The following is an 18,545-nucleotide window of genomic DNA, read 5'->3' as shown; positions in this document are numbered from 1 at the left end:
GAAATCTGACGAGCGTACCCTTCTCTACTACAAGTCTCAAAATTAGAAAAACAAGGAATAAAATCCAACAAGCTTCTCATGCTCTTCACAGATATACCATGGGAGCAATCCAACCTTCTCAAAATGTTTTCCAAAACATGATTCTCCCACTTGTGAGATTTCATTGTCAAAAATTATTTCTCGCATGTAAACAAAAAAAAATCTATTATTGAATTGGAACACATTCTCTTTAAACACAAAAAGTAAAAGGTCTCCCAGGAAACATACTTGTGTCGCTGTTCTGATTTTAATACCCAAACTAATAGCGGCTCCACTTGGCTTTCACATAGACTTTCGCCTTTCCTTAGTTGAGAATCTATCTGAGGAATCTAAAACTCAACCGGCGGAAACACAGTTACTGATTCCAGTCAGAAAACAGCATCCCGAGGAGGTAAAGTGATACGCATTATACCTCTCGGTACCAGTACCGGCAAACCATAGTGCCTAACGGAAAATAGGAAAAAGCAAAATGCCTGTCATTGAAGCAGACTGGGGATGGGCAGGGAAACTGGGGACACGGGTGGAGGGAAATGGACACTAGGGAAGGGACAGGCGCTCAAACACTGTGGGACTGAAACTCAACCGTGACTGACTTGATGTAGCCTTGTATCTCGCAACCATGCAATAAATCAAAAACAGAAAGTAGAGCCCAGATGAGAGCTCAGCACATTCATAGTTTCAGCATCACCATGAAAGAGACCAATGAGGTGAAGTGAGGGGGAGCCTGTGGTGTAAGACCTGCAGAAAGCGAGAGGGAAGAACCAGAGCTCCAGCAGTAGCACCGTGTTTCCTGGGCCCTGTCTAGGGAAGCATGGAAGCTCAGTTGAGTCGGTAAAAAGGAGCCCAGCTCAGATCCCCACCGTCCCTCTCCCCAGCATCCTCCCCAGTGCCCCAACCCTACGAATGCTCCTTGCCCAGCACCGGGCTCTGCTGCTCCCGTACTGAGACGCAGCCCTCACCCCGTGTCTTCAGTCTGCGCCCAAAACTCCTCATGCCCAAATTCGAAGCTGAGAGATCAGTTGTGCTCAATTGCCTCCCTCTGCCCACCCACCCACCCACCCATCCAGGGTCTCTACCATGGGAAGGACAAAAGTCTCCACCCCTCCCCCTCTCCTGTCCCTCCTTGCCTGCTTCTACCCTGTGGTACACCCGTACCACTGATGACCTTCCACTGTGCTCATCCCTGAAATGAAACACCTTCCTCCATCCTCAGTACCTTTCCCCAGAGTCCTGACCTGGCTGCCCTCAGCCTCTCTCCCGAGCAGGCATGGCATCCTCCGTCAGAATGCTTCCCAGACCAGGCGTCTCTTTCCTCACTGCCTTCTCTCTGGAAAGCCCTTACATCCATCTCATTTTTATCTCTCCGAATCCAACTCATTCTCCAAGGAAATATCCCTGCCCCCCTTCAAGAGCCTCACCTGACTCCGTGCTCCACATCCTGCAAGGCTATATTTGTGTCGCCATCATTCCCACCCCCCTCCCACACTTATCCTTCCATAAATATTTATTTGTCTCCCCACAAACTGTGAGCTCCTCGAAGGAATAGATCTAGGTCCTGGTCCCCAATTACTAGCACGTAACAGCTGTTCAATGACTCATGGGCTGAATTAATGAATGAAAATCCATATCCTGGCTAGAATTACTGATATAAATAATGAGAGGTGATGAAGTGAACGTACATTTGTTGATTAGATTTTTTTCTCTCAATTAAAGCTACTTCTCTTTGCTTGCAAAGCCACAGAAAAATGAGCTCCAAGAAAAGCTGACTCTCCCTCCCCCTCCCCCTGCCCTTGCCTCTGAGGTGACCACAGTTAAATGCTGGGCGTGAACTGTTCTGAGAGTGTCTGTGCTCAGGGCACACAGACCTATGCACGCAGAGGGGCTTTCTCCTCTGACAACACTGAATTTCTGTGTGCTCTCACTGTCTTGCAATTAAACTGACTAAACTGAGTCATGGCCACCCCTCCGGACCAGCATGTCGCCCTCTGGCTCATTCTTTCATGGTACTGATGTACCATAATCTGCGGATAATCCCCTGATAGATGAACAGTCAGGTTTCTCCTACTCTAATGGAATCAACTTGTGTTTATTAAACATTCAGATTCCCAGCAGCTCCCGAATATCCGGCTTCAGTCACTCTGAGACAGGGCCCTTTTACCAGGATGCTTCATAAATACTCAAGCTGATTCCCAGAGCCCTGTGAACAGGTGGCAAGTTTTCATACATATGAACATTAAGGTTCTACCACTAGAATTTATCAGCCATTAGGTTTGGAATGAGGTCTGGATACCTATATTTTTTAAAGGCTACCAAGACAATTCTCCCCAGCTTTGGAAATCCTATTCTAAGTGCTAGCGTTTCCTCTGGTTAGCAATGCAAACAATCAAGATCTGATGGTCCCACGTTGGCCTCTAGTTGTAGAAATGCAAGACCAAGCCAAACACCACACCAAGTCTTTGATGAGGGGCTAGAGCAATGGCTTAATAGACGGGAGTTCACACTCTGCATGCAGGACCCTGGATTCGATCCCTGGGACCACATGATCTGTCAAGCACTACGAGGTCCCCTGAATGACCTCTGAGCATTAAGGTGGAAACAGTCCCTGATAGCCACCAGGTGTGCTCCATAAACAAAAATAAAACATCTCTGCTGAGACTACTGTAAAGGACCACAGAACAGAATGCTATAGCTGGCCCTATCTTGGAATTAAAAACTACTTTTTATTGTTTAGTTTGAATAGTATACATTGGATTTTAGTGTTCAACTTATATCTTAAAAAGCAAATGGAGGGGGCTGGAGAGATAGCACAGCGGGTAGGGCGTTTGCCTTGCACGCGGCCAACCCGGGTTCAAATCCCAGCATCCCATATGGTCCCCTGAGCACGGCCAGGGGTAATTCCTGAGTGCAGAGCCAGGAGTAACCCCTGTGCATCGCCGGGTGTGACCCAAAAAAAAAAAAAAAAAAAAGCAAAAAAAAAAAAGCAAATGGAGGTGAGCAGAGAGATAGTACATGAGCAAATGGGGGGGGGAGGTGGCAGAGATAGTACAGCAGGCAGGAAGTTTGTCTTGCATGCAACTGACCTGGGTTCAATCCCTGACACCTCACATGGTCACGCAAGCACTACCAGGAGTGATCCCTAAGCACAGAACCAGGAGTAAACAAGTTCCAAGCACTGCCAGCTCTGGCCCCAAAACTAACTTGCAACAAAATCAAATGAGAGGGGCCGGAGTGATAGCACAGCGGGTAGGGCGTTTGCCTTGCACGCGGCTGACCCGGGTTCGATCCCCGGCATCCCATATGGTCCCCCAAGCACTGCCAGGAGTAATTCCTGAGTGCAAAGCCAGGAGTAACCCCTGAGCATTGCTGGGTGTGACCCAAAAAGAAAAAAAAAATCAAATGAGAAAAGTTATTTTGGCTTTTTCCATTCTGGGTAAGTCTGTGTTCCCTCTTAAAAGTCTCTCCCAGGTAAGGCTGGAGCAATATCACCGCAGGTAGGGCATTTGCCTTGGATGCAGCCGACCTGGGTTCAATCCCTGGCATTCCATATGGTCCCCCAGGCACCGCCAGGAGTAATTTCTGAGTGCAGAGCAAGGAGTAATCCCTGAGCATCGCTGGGTATGACCCAAAAAGAAAAAAAATTATCTCCCAGGGCCAGTTGGGGTGGGGCTCTTACCCTTTAAGTGGTCAACCCAAGTTCCATCCGTGGCATTGCATATGGTCCCCTGAGCCCACCACTGACCAGAGGGCCACGAGTAAGCCCTGAGCACTGCTGGGTGTGGCCCCCAAACAAACAAACAAACAAATAAAGACCTCTCCTCACATTTCTCTAATTAAATTTTATTTAAATAAAACTATTTTTCAAAAATAAAACCCAACATTTTTTTTTTTTTGCTTTTTGGGTCACACCTGGCGATGCACAGGGGTTACTCCTGGCTCTGCACTCAGGAATTACCCCTGGCGGTGCTCAGGGGACCATATGGGATGCTGGGATTCGAACTCGGGTCAGCCGCGTGCAAGGCAAACGCCCTACCTGCTGTGCTATCGCTCCAGCCCCAAAACCCAACATTTTTATCTCTAAAACCAAACTGGCATGAGTGGGGCACTGGAGGCTTACACAGAAAGGTTCTCTGGCGCTATTCCTGGCTCTGTGATCAGGCGACCCTGGGGGTTCTCACGGTACGTAGTGCCCAGATTTCAAACTAGGGTCACAGTAGCTGCAGTAGCTGAATGCCAGGTGCCTTTTCTCCTGAAACATCCCTCCAGCTTTGTCTCTAAAAAATTCTATAAAATTCTTATCATGCAACTGATTTCAATATTTTCTATTTTTTAAAAAAATATTTCTACCCCTACTGTAACCTGCAAGCCCAGATGTTAAAAATAAGCAGACCATTTAAAAAATAAAAATGATCTTTTCAAGTCTGAAGACCTTCCTATTGACCAGTTAATTAAAAAGACCCATTGACTGCCTGTTCCTAATAAGGATTTATTATCTCTATTTTCAGAAGCACAGCGAGAGCACCTACTGAATTACAAACCACTAGAGAAGCTCATGGTTCTGACACCTTTCCTTTAAAAAAAATGACACCCAGAATGTTTGTCCACAAAAACTCAACTCAGCAGCTACTCTACTGAGCACTCCAGTGCCTAATCGAACGCAAGACTACCAAGTTTAAGTTTGAAGGGGAAAACTAGACAGTAGGGTGAGACATTGATGTCTGACTCCAAATCATTCTGCCTGAGATCAGGTTCAGAAAAAAATGTCTGAAAGCTCAGCTCCAAGTCGCAGCCACCACCCTCTGAATAGCTGGGAGCATCTCCACTCAGATTAAAACCCAGAGCCCCTGAATACACCGGAGGGGCCAGGGAGCACATCGAATGGGTGGACCTGCTTCCTCTGACTCACCCAGCTTCATCCCTCAGCTCTCTGGTTCTCTAGGACACAAAGCTCTGTGCTAAGGGTTCGGGTGGAGTAAAACCAATTGGAAACAGATTCTGACCACAGTTTCACCACCTAGGAGAACCTCTTCCCTCCGTGAGCTCTGTAGAACTCTGGCCCCAAATCAGGACCAAAAGAAAGTCTGGGTATTAGAACCTGGTTCATTCAAAGCTTGTACCGCTGCGTCCCTTGGGGAAGATCCACACCCAGCTCCTGCTCAGATCTGTCACCCCCTCGTTTTCTTTTTCTAATAGGCACAAATTATTAGTTGCTATTAGGCAGGTACAACCCAGTATCCACAAACATACATTCTGTCATTCCACCTGGCCCCTACCACCCCATTTCCAGGTAAAGAACCAATCCATCATACTACCAGTTTACTTTACCACCCAATTTTCAGGTGTAGAACCAATTCATCATATTACCAGTTCAACAACAAACCAAATCAACAAAACGCAGGCTGTCTTTCAAAGGGTAGAACTCATTCTGTTCATTATATGCCCTGAAATGAACCATGTGAAAGCAGCACTTAATTACCCAACACATGCTGTTAAATTCCTAATCTCCCCCCTCCCCCAACACACACACACACACACACACACACACATACACACACAATCAGGGTTAATTGCCGATTTAACAAAAATAACTGCAATTCCTCTTACAAATTTTAGGGAATCAAAAGTGGTGGTACTTCTGTGTTAATTCACTTTCTAAAAATAATCGATGTTGTCAATCGGTCCTATTCCCCCCCCCCCCGTTTTTGAAAGGCGTAGAATCAAACCTAAGACCTCACACATGCAAGGCACATCTGCTGCCACCGAGTCACAACCCTGGCCCTTCATATTTCCCTCACACTGTGTGGGAAAGCAACCAAGTCGCTTCCTTTCAGAAGCAGGCAAGCTGCACAAAGACGGGGAGTCTTTAATATTTCACTCATAGTAGCAGCCACCAAGCTATGAGTAACCTGCTCTCTCCGGCATCACCACTGGCTCCAGATGGCAAGAAACATATTCCCTCCACTCTTGCCTTAAGGAAATCAAAAACGATTCTAATTTCTCTTTCGCCCCATTTCACCTGCAGTAACTGTTGCACTCCAGAAAGAAAACGGGCGGGGTGTGGGGTGTGTGCAGGTGTGTGTGTGTGTGTGTGTGTGTGTGTGTGTGTGTGTGTGTGTGTGTGTGTGTGTGTGTGTGTGTGTGGGTATGAGTGCGTGTGTGTGCAATCATGCAGAGTACAGGTAGGAAATTTACTTCGGGTCACGGGTATAAGCGCTGCAGCTTTAAATCTCGCTGCATCAAGCCCTGGATTCCTTCCATAACTGAGCTGCAAAATGGTAACAAGAAAGGAGGAAAAAAAATACCTCTTCCTTTCTGCTGGCCAGCCTGTCAGGCCGCTCCCTAGGACGGACAGACGGCGGCTGGCCCAGCGCCCACGCCCTCCCCCGCGGACGGCGGCTGGGACAGGTGAGCCGGCACCAACCTGGGCCCTCGGGCTTGGCCCGCGCCCGGGGTTCAAGGTCAAGGACGAGGGCTTCCTCCCCCCCACCCCCCACCCGTGCCCCCCAGCCGCTCGGAGCCAGGCTTGGGCTCGGCTGCACAAGTTTCAGGCCCGGGTCGCTGCCGGTGCGGTGCTCGCCACCCCTTCGCCCTCCCTCCGCACCTGCCCGGCGCGCCCAGCTCCGCGCCCTGCCCAGCCGGGCCCGGCGCGGGGGTCCGAGCTCCGTGCCACCACCACCACCACCCCGCCCCCCGCGCCCGGCCCCACTCACCCCTGGTGGACATGGTTCAGGCCAGCTGGAGCCGACGCTTGCGAGCGCGGAGCAGATCCCGGGGCAGGGCGTGGGGGGGAGGTCGATCTGCCCCCCGAAATGCGCCCCCGCGCCCCCTGCGCCCGCCGGGCCCGAGGGGAGGCGGCTGGCGGCGCGGCGGCGCCTCCCGCAGGACACCTGGCCAGCGCCGGGCACGGCTGGGCACGGCGGGGCGCAGCGCGGCGCAGCCGGCGGGCGGGACGCAGCGGCCACGCTGACAGCCCGCGGCCCGCCCCGCCCCGCCCCGCCCCGCCGCGGGCCCACCCGGGCTGGGGCCGCCGGGGACGCCCAGAAGGCGCTTTTGTCCCCGCGCGAAGGGAAGGGCACGGCGGAGGTGGCTGGGGGGGGGGGGCTATAAGGTCCGCGCCTTCCCCTCCTCCCACCTAGGTTCTTTATTAAATTTAATAAGGCATAATAATTTTGCAGCTGTGGGGAATGGCTTTCCAGCCACCTGCGAGAGAAAGCGTGCTAGCGGGGAAGCTGGCTAGCAGGCTCCTCTCGGTGCCCCATTCTGGGCACAAGGGCCGCGTGCACACCCGCACGGTTAGGTAGGGCGGGGAGCTGGGGGGGACTCCAGTGACCCTTCAGGTCAGCCCTGGAGAGCAGGGATGGCCACAGTGTGGTCCCTTGAGTCACACCCAAAGCGCCTCTGCAGACCCATCTGATTCACTGGGTCAGCTGGGAAGCAGGGCTGGGCTGGCCGGGGCTGATCGCTCCACAGATCCACTTTTTCTATATATCTTAGTGAAAACAAGAAAATATAAGAGAAGTCTCCTGCGCTGGGCATGTATCGACCAGACCTTGGAACTAGGTAAGCAATGGAACAAAAGCACAGATCAGAAGCTCTACTCTCGAGGGGTGGGAATCTGACCCGGCCCTGAATAGCATTGGGTTTTTGTTTTCTTTAACCTTATCTAAGACTGGCTAAAAAAAAATTCTAAGTTGTAGTCCGTTCCCTTTGTCAGTTCCTCCAGACTCACACACAATAGAAATACTAGTACTTTCCTTTGGAGGCACTTTCCAAATCTATCCCCATACACAATTTCTGATGGAAGTTGTTAGTTTAATAGGTGGGATAGTTTAGAAAGCATCCAGGAACAGATGAACAGAGTAATGACAATTAGGGGGCAAAAAAAATGTTATTAGAGGTTAATGGAGCCTCGCTGAACAAAATCCATGCAAACGATCATATAGGCAATGAAAGGAGTAGAAAAAGGCATAAATGATAACACTATAAGTTCTCGAGTTCAAATAACCAACTACAAAGATCAGTTTATGTGTCTGTCTTGCATGGCAAGAGGCCACACCAGGCTATGCTTGGGGTTCAGAGGTCACTCCTGGCGGTGCCTGGGGGAACCGTATGTGGTGCCAGGGACTGAACCAGGGTCAGCAGCATATAAGGTCAGTACATTACCCGCTCTACTATCTCCCTGGCCCCTACTTAGACATCTTAACAACTTCTCTTTCCCTGATTTCTTGGCAGAAAACTTGCACACACCACAACGAAATCACCTCAGTCTGAAAGCCACTCTTCCTCCCCTCTTATCTTCAATTCACTACTGACTCACTCACCAAAGAATACTGGCAGGAATGACCCAACCACCTTCCTGGACCCAGTTTATTCAGTCTATTGCCTACAAAACTCATTTCCTAAAACACTCAAGATCTTATAACCCAAGATCTTCGTACTACAAAGCTCCAAGTGAATGCCTACTCCTTTCCAATTAAAGTATTTCAGGGTTCCTCTATCCAACTAGCCCATTCTGCAGAATTATACTGAAGACATACTTGGTACCAGTCTGTTCAGTGGGTGTTAAGTTATAACCTAGGTGAGATGGACTTTGTTCACATCTATATGGAGGTCCAGGGAGGCAGAGAGTTGAAGGTTTTCCTTACTTAGAGTCCTACCTCTCTCTCATCTCTAACTTCTTCTCTAAGTAAACACTGTGGTAGCCAGATTGCCTTCCCCTCCATTTCTAGTAATATCAGAATAGTCGCTCTCTCTTATTCCCATTGCTCATGCTCTTTCCAAATGCCCAACTCCTCATCCAAATGAACTTGCATGAAAATGATTTCCAACTACCCAACTCACGTCGATCCTTCTCCCAGCCTACCCAACTGCAGTCTGCACTTTTGGAGTCACCTACTTCCTCCCCAGCCCCACTTAATATACTGCTCTGTATTTCTATTTAATAGCTTTTGCTGATATGTTTCCTATCTCCCCCCCAGTGAGTGTTAAAATAATGGAATTAGAGACTTGGAGAGTCATGTTGAACTGCATTTGTTCTGGAAGTACATTACAAAGAATATGTTATCCAATACATACTATAAAGGGAAGGCTGCAAAGCTGTGTGCCCTCCTCTGCTGTGATCCTTAGAATTAATATTTAGTTATCTTTTCTAGGTGCCATAACAAGTCCTTTCTGACAACCTCATATCATAAATACAGGTTCAGTATAGAAGTCTCAAAACAAACAGATCTTACTCTTATCCTTAAAATACTTAGAATAAATTGCACTGATGCGTATAAATATTCTTCTATATAATTATAAGTCTGAAATAAAACATCTTACACAATCCAATCATGTTCAGTACCCAATTAATGGAAACCAGGTTGGAAACTGGTTTATTATCAAAGATCATCTTTGGCTAAGTAAAGACTTCCTATGAATATAGCTTTAATCTTTTTCAGATTTCTATCACTTTGAATTTTAAAATATGTTAATTTCTCTTTCTTCTTTTCATTTATTTTTCTTTTTCTTTTTTTATTTAATTTTTGGGCCTCACCCAGCAGGACTTACTCCTGGCTCTGCGCTCAGGAATCATGTCTGGCAGACTTGGGGGACTTTATGGGGTACCAGGGATTGAAGTAGGGTTGACTGTATACAGGGCAGATGCTCTACCTCCATGTGTGAATCATTTCTATCTTCAACACATGATCCTAGAATCTGTTCTTTTAATATTAGAAACCTGAAACTAATTCTTCCAGCCACTGAACACCCATGTTCTTTTCTCTTGACCATTCAAAAAAATCTTATTCTCATGTGAGATAAATTATTTTAGAACTCCTTGTGAGGACAAACTGTAAGGTGCAGGGATTTTCAGACAAGTGGCAAACACTACCTTTTAAACTCAGAAAATAAAGTATAGTATATTGGGAGAAATTTTAATACAAAGAACGATATACCAAAGAAACATTCTAAACTGGGCTTGAAAATGATAAGCTACTACTTGAATCTTTCCAAAACTACACTTTCAACTTCTGATGGAAGAAAAATTAGTGTGCATTATTAGTGTTTTCTATTCTTTATTGATTTAATGATTTCATATGAATTAAATCCATATTCCAATAGCTTTAAAGCCTCAGTCACTTTTTTCTTTCACTAAATTTCTCATGAGTAGTATGAAGTAGTATGAGAAATAATTTTCTTTCTATATAAATTTCAGTTTTAAAAAAAGGCAGACTGAGCTACTCAATATCCCAGCAAATAATTTTATACTTTTCCCACCATGTATCAGGCAACAAGGAAAGCATGGCAAACAAAGTAGATAGAGTGAACATCTTTGTGACATTTACATTTGGGTATGAAAGTCAACAATATATATGGTGAGGAAGCTAAGCCCGAGATTCTTCATTAAGTCAGGCCACTAAAGCAGGTTCCAGTGATGCCAGATCAGTGACATCCCTAGCTTCCAAGAGAAGAAAACAAAAAATTTATTATGATAAAAGCATTCTTAATTTATAACTCCTGAAGTCCACAGATGATCAATCAGAGATGAGGTCATCATCAAAGGATTCCAAATACACAGAGCAAAAAGCTATTCTGCATAACAGTCAGCAGATACCAAGTATTGGCGGGACCAGGAAATCTCAGAGGAGAAATATACAGGCTGGTTCTCTCAGAAGAGAGCAACACAGAATTATGCCATAGAGATGCCGCTAGACCCCAAGCCAGGCTGTCTAATGCGGGACAACTTGGAGGGGGTGAGTTCCCCTCCCCACCCTAACTGAACCCCAGCAGCTGAAAACCTCCAGGACTCAAGCACCACAGCCACTCTCCACAGGCTCTGACAGCCTGATCCATGAGTGAATCTGCTGAAAAAACCAGGTATGCAGGACTTGTGACAAATCTCCAGGCTCACATTGAGTCAGGGATAGGCAACCTCCCCCCATCTTCCAATGTTTCCAGTAGCCTGGCAGTCTCGCCAGAACTACCTCTGACACCATATGAGCTCATTAATGGCCATTATCCAGAAATACACAAATAAAGGTCTAGAAAGAGAGCAACACAGAACTGTATGCCACAAAGATGCCTCTGGACCCCAAAGTCATTATCTGTAGGATAACACTGGCTTGTCCTTTCTCTCTGCCACAAGGAGCTTAGGTTTATTGACTAATACCCATCACAATGCTCCCCAAGCACTCCCATTTCCTCGGTATTTAACTTCTTTGTGCTCTGCTTTCTCTACCTGCTAATCACTCATTTCCCCTAAGCAGTACCTGTGACTTGGAAAGTCAAATTCCTCAGAAATCTCTGATTTTGTATTTGTAAGGAAAAATATTGCTATTCTCCTTCCCTTATGTTCTTTGCATAGCTTGCTTCAGAGCAATGTCCTCTTTGTATAGACACAGGAAGACAGTTAATGTTGTGCTTTTGTAACTTGAGAGTTAATTGACTCTAAATAATATTCACTCTTAGGCATCTGTTTTCTCAACTTAATCCTTAGTTCCTACCACCCCAAAAGCGGGGTCTTACAAGGGACTGAATGGACCCAGGGCAAGCTGTGAGCTACCTTGGCATCAAAATGGGCCAGGCCAAGCTCCATAATGCTTAGCTCTAAGTTAAGAGCATGGTCATGGACAAATTCTGTCATGATCCAAAGAGTAACCAACTAGATTAGGACCCTGCTAGGATTAGGAAAGACTAATCTGGCCTGAGCACTGTAGTCTGCGATCTATAGTGAGATGTCCCCAGGAGAGCCACCCTACAAGCTTAATGTATCTCTTACTGTGTCCATACAAAATGACAAATATTATTAAGAAGTAGAATTAAGATGAATGTTTAAATGCTTGTTGGACTAAGGAAAGGAGAAACACCTCTAGCTGGTACTTCACCCTTGAGCAGATCTCCTAGCTGCAGGAGATCTTTGTCTTATCTTAAAAGATAAGACTGAAGGAAGGGCTTTGACATATGTAGATTGTGCTACCTGACTTAGGTGTAGTTGCTACCTGGAATGCTTGGAGATTGAGCACAAGACTAAGTAAGGCTGCGTGAGAAGGAGCAAGAGGAGACTAGTATGGGGGACAGGAGGAGAAGGGAATGAGGGGCAGTGTGAGCCTGGGATGGGGTACTTAGTGAGACTGGAACAGGCACGTGGGGAGAACGGAATAAACGGCAACTGATCACCAACCAGCCTGGCGCCCTGTTTCCTCCATGCATCCTTTGGTGGGGCTGCAGGCCAGGGTGGGGAAGCGGTTCATCAAGAGACCCTGCCACTGCCACTCACTTATTTATTTTTGTAAATTCACACAACCATCCAGTTTAAAAAAAATTAAATTAACCTCAGCTGTATAACTGTATTTAAAATTTTAGAATTCCTGGAGCACGTGGCTGCATTTGCGGCTGTGTAACATTTTGTATATAAGTAATCTCTTAACTCACGGGCTTACTGGCTCCAGGGTGAGATACCACAATCTTCACATACTTTCCTCCAAGGAAACTTTTTGGATCACTTTTAGCAGATTATTCATAACAAGCAATACAAAATAAATTATTTAGGTCCTGCTTTGAGGATAGGGTTTGGGGGTCAGGGTGGAAACATTTGAAATAAAATGTTGAGTAGGTGTAATGGTGGTGGGATTGGTGTTGGAATATTGAATGTAACAAAGTACTTTAAATTTTTTAAATAAAATTAAATTTAAAAAAATTTTTTAAGGAATGTATGGGTTGGCAAGATAGCTCAAGGGGTGAACTCATGCTTTGTGTGCAGGGGGCCTGGATTCCGTCCCTAGCCCTGCCTAGTCCCCAAGCGGCACTGGGAGTGACCTCTCAGCACAAAGTCACTACCAAGTACTGCCAGGTGTGACCCCAAAACAAAACACCAGACAAAGGAATATAAAATAAGACATGAATTATAAATAAAGAAATAATAGCACAGTGGTAGGGCATTCGCCTTGCACACGGCCAACCCATGTTCAATTCCTCCGCCCCTCTCGAGAGCCTGGCAAGCTACCGAGAGTATCGCACCCGCACGACAGAGCCTGGCAAGCTACTCGTGGTGTATCTGATATGCCAAAAACAGTAACAATAAGTCGCACAATGAGAAATGTTACTGGTGTCTGCTTGAGCAAATCGATGAGCAACGGGATGACAGTGACAGCGACAGATCAAAAATGAGTCAAGAGACCATGAAAACTAACCAAGCACGTAAAGGGTCAGAAGATAGCTCAAAGGGCTTGAGTCCACACGAGGGAGTGTGAGTTAATGCCTGGTGACCTCAAACACATCTGGGTATAGTCCTGGTGACCTCAGAGGTAGTTCTGGTCAACCCCAGTCCCACTAGACCTGATCAGCACCATATTTTCAAAGGAGTGTGAGGACACTTAGCTTACTCTATTCAGACAGTACCGCAAGGGATAAACCCTGGGTTCCTAAGTTCAGCTGGGGAGAAAGAGTCCCCCCGTGAGAAGATACATTTCAAAAGAAACCAAATAAAAACTTAAAATATCAACTGCAAATTTATTTAGTGGATAACCAAAAAATTTAGCTGGATGCAAAGAAAGAATCCGCACAATGGAAGATAGATGTTAAGGAACTACTGTGAATACAGCTCTGAAATGTTAAGAGACAAAAGTTCAAAATAAATGAACAATGGGATGAGAAGGTCTAATGTAAAACAACCAGGCGCGCTCAGAGAGAGAAACATGGAGGAGAGAGAAACACCTGAGGCCATCACAGCTGGGAACCCCTGGGGATGCTCCAAGATTACTCCTGGTGCTGTGCTCAAATTACCTGTGACTGCGCTTGGGAGGACTACATGGGGGTGCCATGATCGCATACGGTAGCTCTGGGAACACTTTTATGGGTAGTCATAACTCCATAGAGAAAGGAAGTTGAGCACGTATCAAACAGAAACGATTGTTTGAAATCCAGACCGGTACATGCTGTATTAAAACAACACTAAAGCTTAAAAAGAAATCTAAAAAGCAATCAAAAAGGAAAGAGTTTAAAAACAAGTACCATGAGGTGGGCTGCCCGGGGCAACACTGGCCCCCAATGGACGTCCCCACCTGGATGCCCCCTATCCTGGGCATCACTGGCTGCGCCCTCACGCCAGGATTGGCCTCCCCAACTCTTTAGCCCATCAACGTTGCTGCCCTGCCCTGGCCCCCCCAGCCGCTCTCACTTTGGGGTACCAGGCCTGGTCAGAGAACCCAAGTGCTGAGGCGGGTACCCAGAGAGCTGTCCTCACCGCTTCGGTGGAGAGTGGTTTAGGGTTCGGGAGGTACCCTGGATGCAGCTGACATCAACAACGGAAGACAAAGAAGGCGGGGCACGGGTCAGACCCAGAAGAGAGGAGGATAGCAAGCAAGGCCCGTTTCTCCCCAAACCTGCCTGTCGGGGGCTGTCCCCAGTTACCTGGGCAGAGACGTGCGGTGTGTCGTGTGCGGGGCTTAGGTAGCGGGTCATCACTCCCACCGACTGCAGTTTCCTACAACCGTGGACAGTCTCTCCCGCGGCCAGCAGGGTGAGGGACCTGCACACACCTAGGTCAGGAGCGTCAGCGGTGGAGGGAGTCCCTGACCATCAGTGGGGTCAGTAGTACATAAGCGTGTCCGTGAGTCTGGTTCTAGATGACCAGAAAACCCAGGACAGGCTGGTCCTGCAGATCCTGGAGGCCCTCTAGAAGGAGGCGGTGATTCCCCGGGGGCAAGTAGGATCCGACAGGGAAGGGGGTGGAAGCAGTGATGGCCCCTGGCAGCCACAGTTCATTTCTGCAGCAGGACAGTGGCCCTCACCAGTGTCTGCTTGGACCTTCAGCAAGCGTGACCCGAGTAACAGCCTTTATCCGCCCCCCCCCATCCACCCGCCCTCCGAGAATCTGCCCATGTTCTCCCAGCTGCCCTGAGACGGACAAGCCCCGCTGTGTGGACAGCACCACCTGGCTCTGACCCTGTTCAGGAGCGACCCTCGGACCCTAGAGACAGCACCGCAGGCAGGGCACTTGCTTTGCACTCGGCCTACCTGGGTTCCAACCTCGGCACCCCAGAGGGTCCCCCGAGTCCCGCCAGGAGTGATCCCTGAGCACCGGTGTGACATCTGAAAAACAAAAAAACAAACAAACAAAAAGCAAAACCGTTAGAAAAACGGCCACCAGTAGAAGCCTTCAAGCAATGCTCTTGCATGCAGCAGGCTGCAGTACCGCTAGGTCACTCCCGAGCCAGGACCAGCCCCTGAGCATCAAGGGAAGTGACCCCAACCCGTCCCCCAACCCCCAGCCCCTGCCCCCAACACACACACAAAGTCATACTGTGGGCCGAGATGGTTCTGCTGCCGCGTTAGGGTCCCGTTCCGGGCCGCGTGCGAGGAGGCAGAGGTGGGGGCGGGCAGGGGCTGCGTGCGAGGAGGACGCAGGGGCGCGGGGGCGGGCGCGAGCGAGGATGGAGGAGGGTCGGGCCGCAGGTGAGGCTCTTGCTTTGCATACGTGAGGACCTGGTTCGATCCCCGCCACTGCCATTGGAGCCCGTCCCTCCAATGGGGAAGCCAAGAAGGTGCGTCCCACGGACGTCTGGTCCGTGATTAGAGATCTGCACACCGCGGGCGAAGGTGGAAGGAACTTAAGCAAGAGTTTGGAGGATTCCTTCCCTAGGAGAAAAAAGTCACAGTCCTGGAGGCTAGGGTAGAAGGCTTGGGACAAAGCGCCGGGTTGTGATGTGGAAGAAACGCCGTGAAGAAAGTGCGCTGGGAATCTGTGCGAAAGTCCCTCTTGAGAGTTTGCAGAGTCTGAGGGTATGCAAGGATGGGGAGAAGGTCCAGAGAGGCGGCTACAGGGACAGTTAAAAGCTGGACCGGGTGTAGGGGTCACACGGGGATGGCAGAGATTTGGGTTCTGGCCAGGGAAGAACAGTGAGGATTCACTGGTGACTATTTAAGTCATCAGGTGCCTATAGGTCACCTCAGGGTAGAAAGCAAAAATACAGAATGAAAGCTACTCCCCTGCCTTAACAACAAGCCTGGAAGGAATCCAACTGACCTTAAGTAGCATAATTGACGGAGAACAACAGTCTGAAGGGAAGACAAAAGAACCGCGCAGTAAACAAAGTAATAACCATGATGTTAAGCATTCAGTCAAATACGACTAAAAATATCAAGTTGCAGAAGAATAAGGTCATCAGCTTTTTTTAAGTCATGGGAAGACTTAAATAACAGGGTCAAAGAGCAGACAAAGGTGTTCCAGTGTCTATATGCCTATCAACTGTGCTCGGTATTTAAAGAAAGACATGAACATGGACGGGACATGAACAAGTAAAGGGCAGGTCACCCAAATTAAGGTTTTCGAAATGAAAACACAGCCTCTTTGTCTCCTTTCCTGGTCAGTGCTCAGGGGTATTCAATGCACTTTGTTCATAAAGCCCCCAAAAAACATAGGTTCTTTGTTTGAGGAAGGCGTTTCACAATAAACCCTCTGCAAAGTAGAGTAAACAGTCTAAGTGTCAGTTAATGAGTTTCCCACACACATTGAACACAAGGTACGGAAACTGAGCAAGCAGTTGCAGAAGCACGGAACAAAGGCCTGAGATGAAGTGGTTATTTTGCAGCAGATGGGGTGTGGTTCAAATGAACACGTCACTTTCCCTGAAAATGCTGCTGGATTGTATTTAATATTATTTGGTTTGGGGACCACATCTGGCTCTGCTCGAGGCTTACTCCTGGCTCTGTGCTCAAGGATCACTTAGCAGAGCTGGAGGGCTTGATGTGTGCTGGCCGTCAAACTCAGGTTGGCTGTGTGCAATGCAAGGTGTACTCTCCCAAGGCTTTGAAAGTACCCTATCTTCTGTATCACTGTATCACTGTCATCCCGTTGTTCGTCGATTTACTCGAGCGGGCACCAGTAACGTCTCTATTACACTCAGCCCTGAGATTTTATTTTATTTTTTTATTTCAACTTTTTCCTTTATTAAGCCAAAATACATATTAACGTTATCACATGCCTGTAACTATATGTTTGTAACATAACAGTCCTCAGAAGGGGTGGGACTCAGGCAATCACAGAGATCAAACTTTGGGTCTCAAACTTGTAAGACATGCACTCCAGCTGTTTGGATTCCCTTGCCCCTGGGTCATTTCCTAACAATCATGATATTGCACAAACAGAATTTTGTGTATTTGAGGGAATTGCTTTTCTTGTTCAGTTTCTTCCTTCTTCTAGTTTTAGAGTGATGCAACATCTGTTCCTTTAGAATTTTTTTTTACACAGTTACAGTTGTTCATGTTTGGGTTTCAGACATATAATGTTTCAATACCTATTCTTTTTTTTTACAGTTACAGATTTATACATTTTTGTGCTCATGTTTCCCTCATACAAAGTTCAAGAACCCATCCCTTCACCAGTGCCCATTCTCCACCACAAATAAACCCAGCATTCCACCCACCCTCCCCAATCCCATCTCCCCCATCCCACCCTGCCACTATGGCAGGGTATTCCCTCTTGTTCTCTCTCTCTAATTTGGTATTGTGGTTTGCAATAAAGGTGTTGAGTGGCCATTGTGTTCAGTCTCTAGTCTACATTCAGCATGTATCACCCTTCCCCTGCGTGGCCTCTTACCACATTTTACTTGGTGTTCCCTTCTCTATCTGATTGGCCCTCTCCCCAGACTGCGAGGGCAGCCTCCAAGCCATGGAGTCAACCTCATAGTACTTATTTCTACTATTCTTGGGTGTTAGTCTTATAGTCTATTATTCTATATTCCACAGATGAGTGCAATCTTTCTATGTCTGTCTCTCTCTTTCTGACTCATTTCACTTAGCACGATACTTTCCATGCTGATCCACTTATATGCAAACGTCATGACCTCATTCTTTCTAACAGCTGCATAGTATTCCATTGTATAGATGTACCAGAGTTTCTTCAACCAGTCATCTGTTCTAGGGCACTCGGGTTTTTTCCAGATTCTGGCTATTGTAAACAGTGCTGCGATGAACATATAAGTGCAGATGTCATTTCGACTATACTTTTTGGCTTTTCTGGGATATATTCCCAGCAGTGGTATTGCTGGGTCAAATGGGAGCTCAACCTCTATTTTTTTGAGAATCATCCATATTGTTTTCCAAAAGGTCAGCCCTGAGATTTCAGTAGCCTCTCCTTACTCGTCTTTCCCAATGATTGGAGGCTTTTTCAGGGTCAGGGGAATGAGACCTATCGTTACTGTTTTGGGCCTATCGGCAGAGCCTGGCAAGCTACCCATGGCGTATTCGATATGCCAAAAACCCTATCTTATGAAAAAAAATCATCAAATGGCATAAATAAAAGATTAGAGTCTTTAGAAGAATTAGTGAACTTACAGTAATCAATAAAATCCATTCAATGTGACAAATGGAGAGTTTCTTAAAATGGGGGTCGGGGGAGGGAGATTATAGTTTTAGCCACCAATAGGACATAATAGTCAAAAAATGGAAGAGAGGGACAGAGAAAGAACGTGATGAAAAACCATTTCATATTTGAAATAACAAGAAAACCACATGTGAAGGAATTCAGTAAC

At 47.2% G+C, this 18,545-nt stretch overlaps 1 protein-coding gene across 1 annotated transcript in view; it reads right to left on the bottom strand.

Annotated features, from left to right (window-relative positions):
• ABLIM1 (actin binding LIM protein 1) overlaps positions 1-6,961 on the bottom strand; it is a 302,737-nt gene extending 295,776 nt beyond the window's left edge. The window contains exon 1 of the mRNA XM_055119610.1: positions 6,747-6,961. Coding sequence (XP_054975585.1) covers positions 6,747-6,759 — 13 coding nt within the window. The 5' untranslated portion in view covers positions 6,760-6,961. The remainder of the gene's footprint in view (positions 1-6,746) is intronic.
• Between the last annotated feature and the right edge of the window lie 11,584 nt (positions 6,962-18,545).

The sequence above is a fragment of the Sorex araneus genome, chromosome 11 (genome assembly GCF_027595985.1).
Source record: "Sorex araneus isolate mSorAra2 chromosome 11, mSorAra2.pri, whole genome shotgun sequence".
Taxonomy (NCBI): Eukaryota; Metazoa; Chordata; class Mammalia; order Eulipotyphla; family Soricidae; genus Sorex; species Sorex araneus.
The sequence above is the reverse complement of the archived record's forward strand: the minus strand, read 5'-3'. Positions and strand labels throughout refer to the sequence as shown.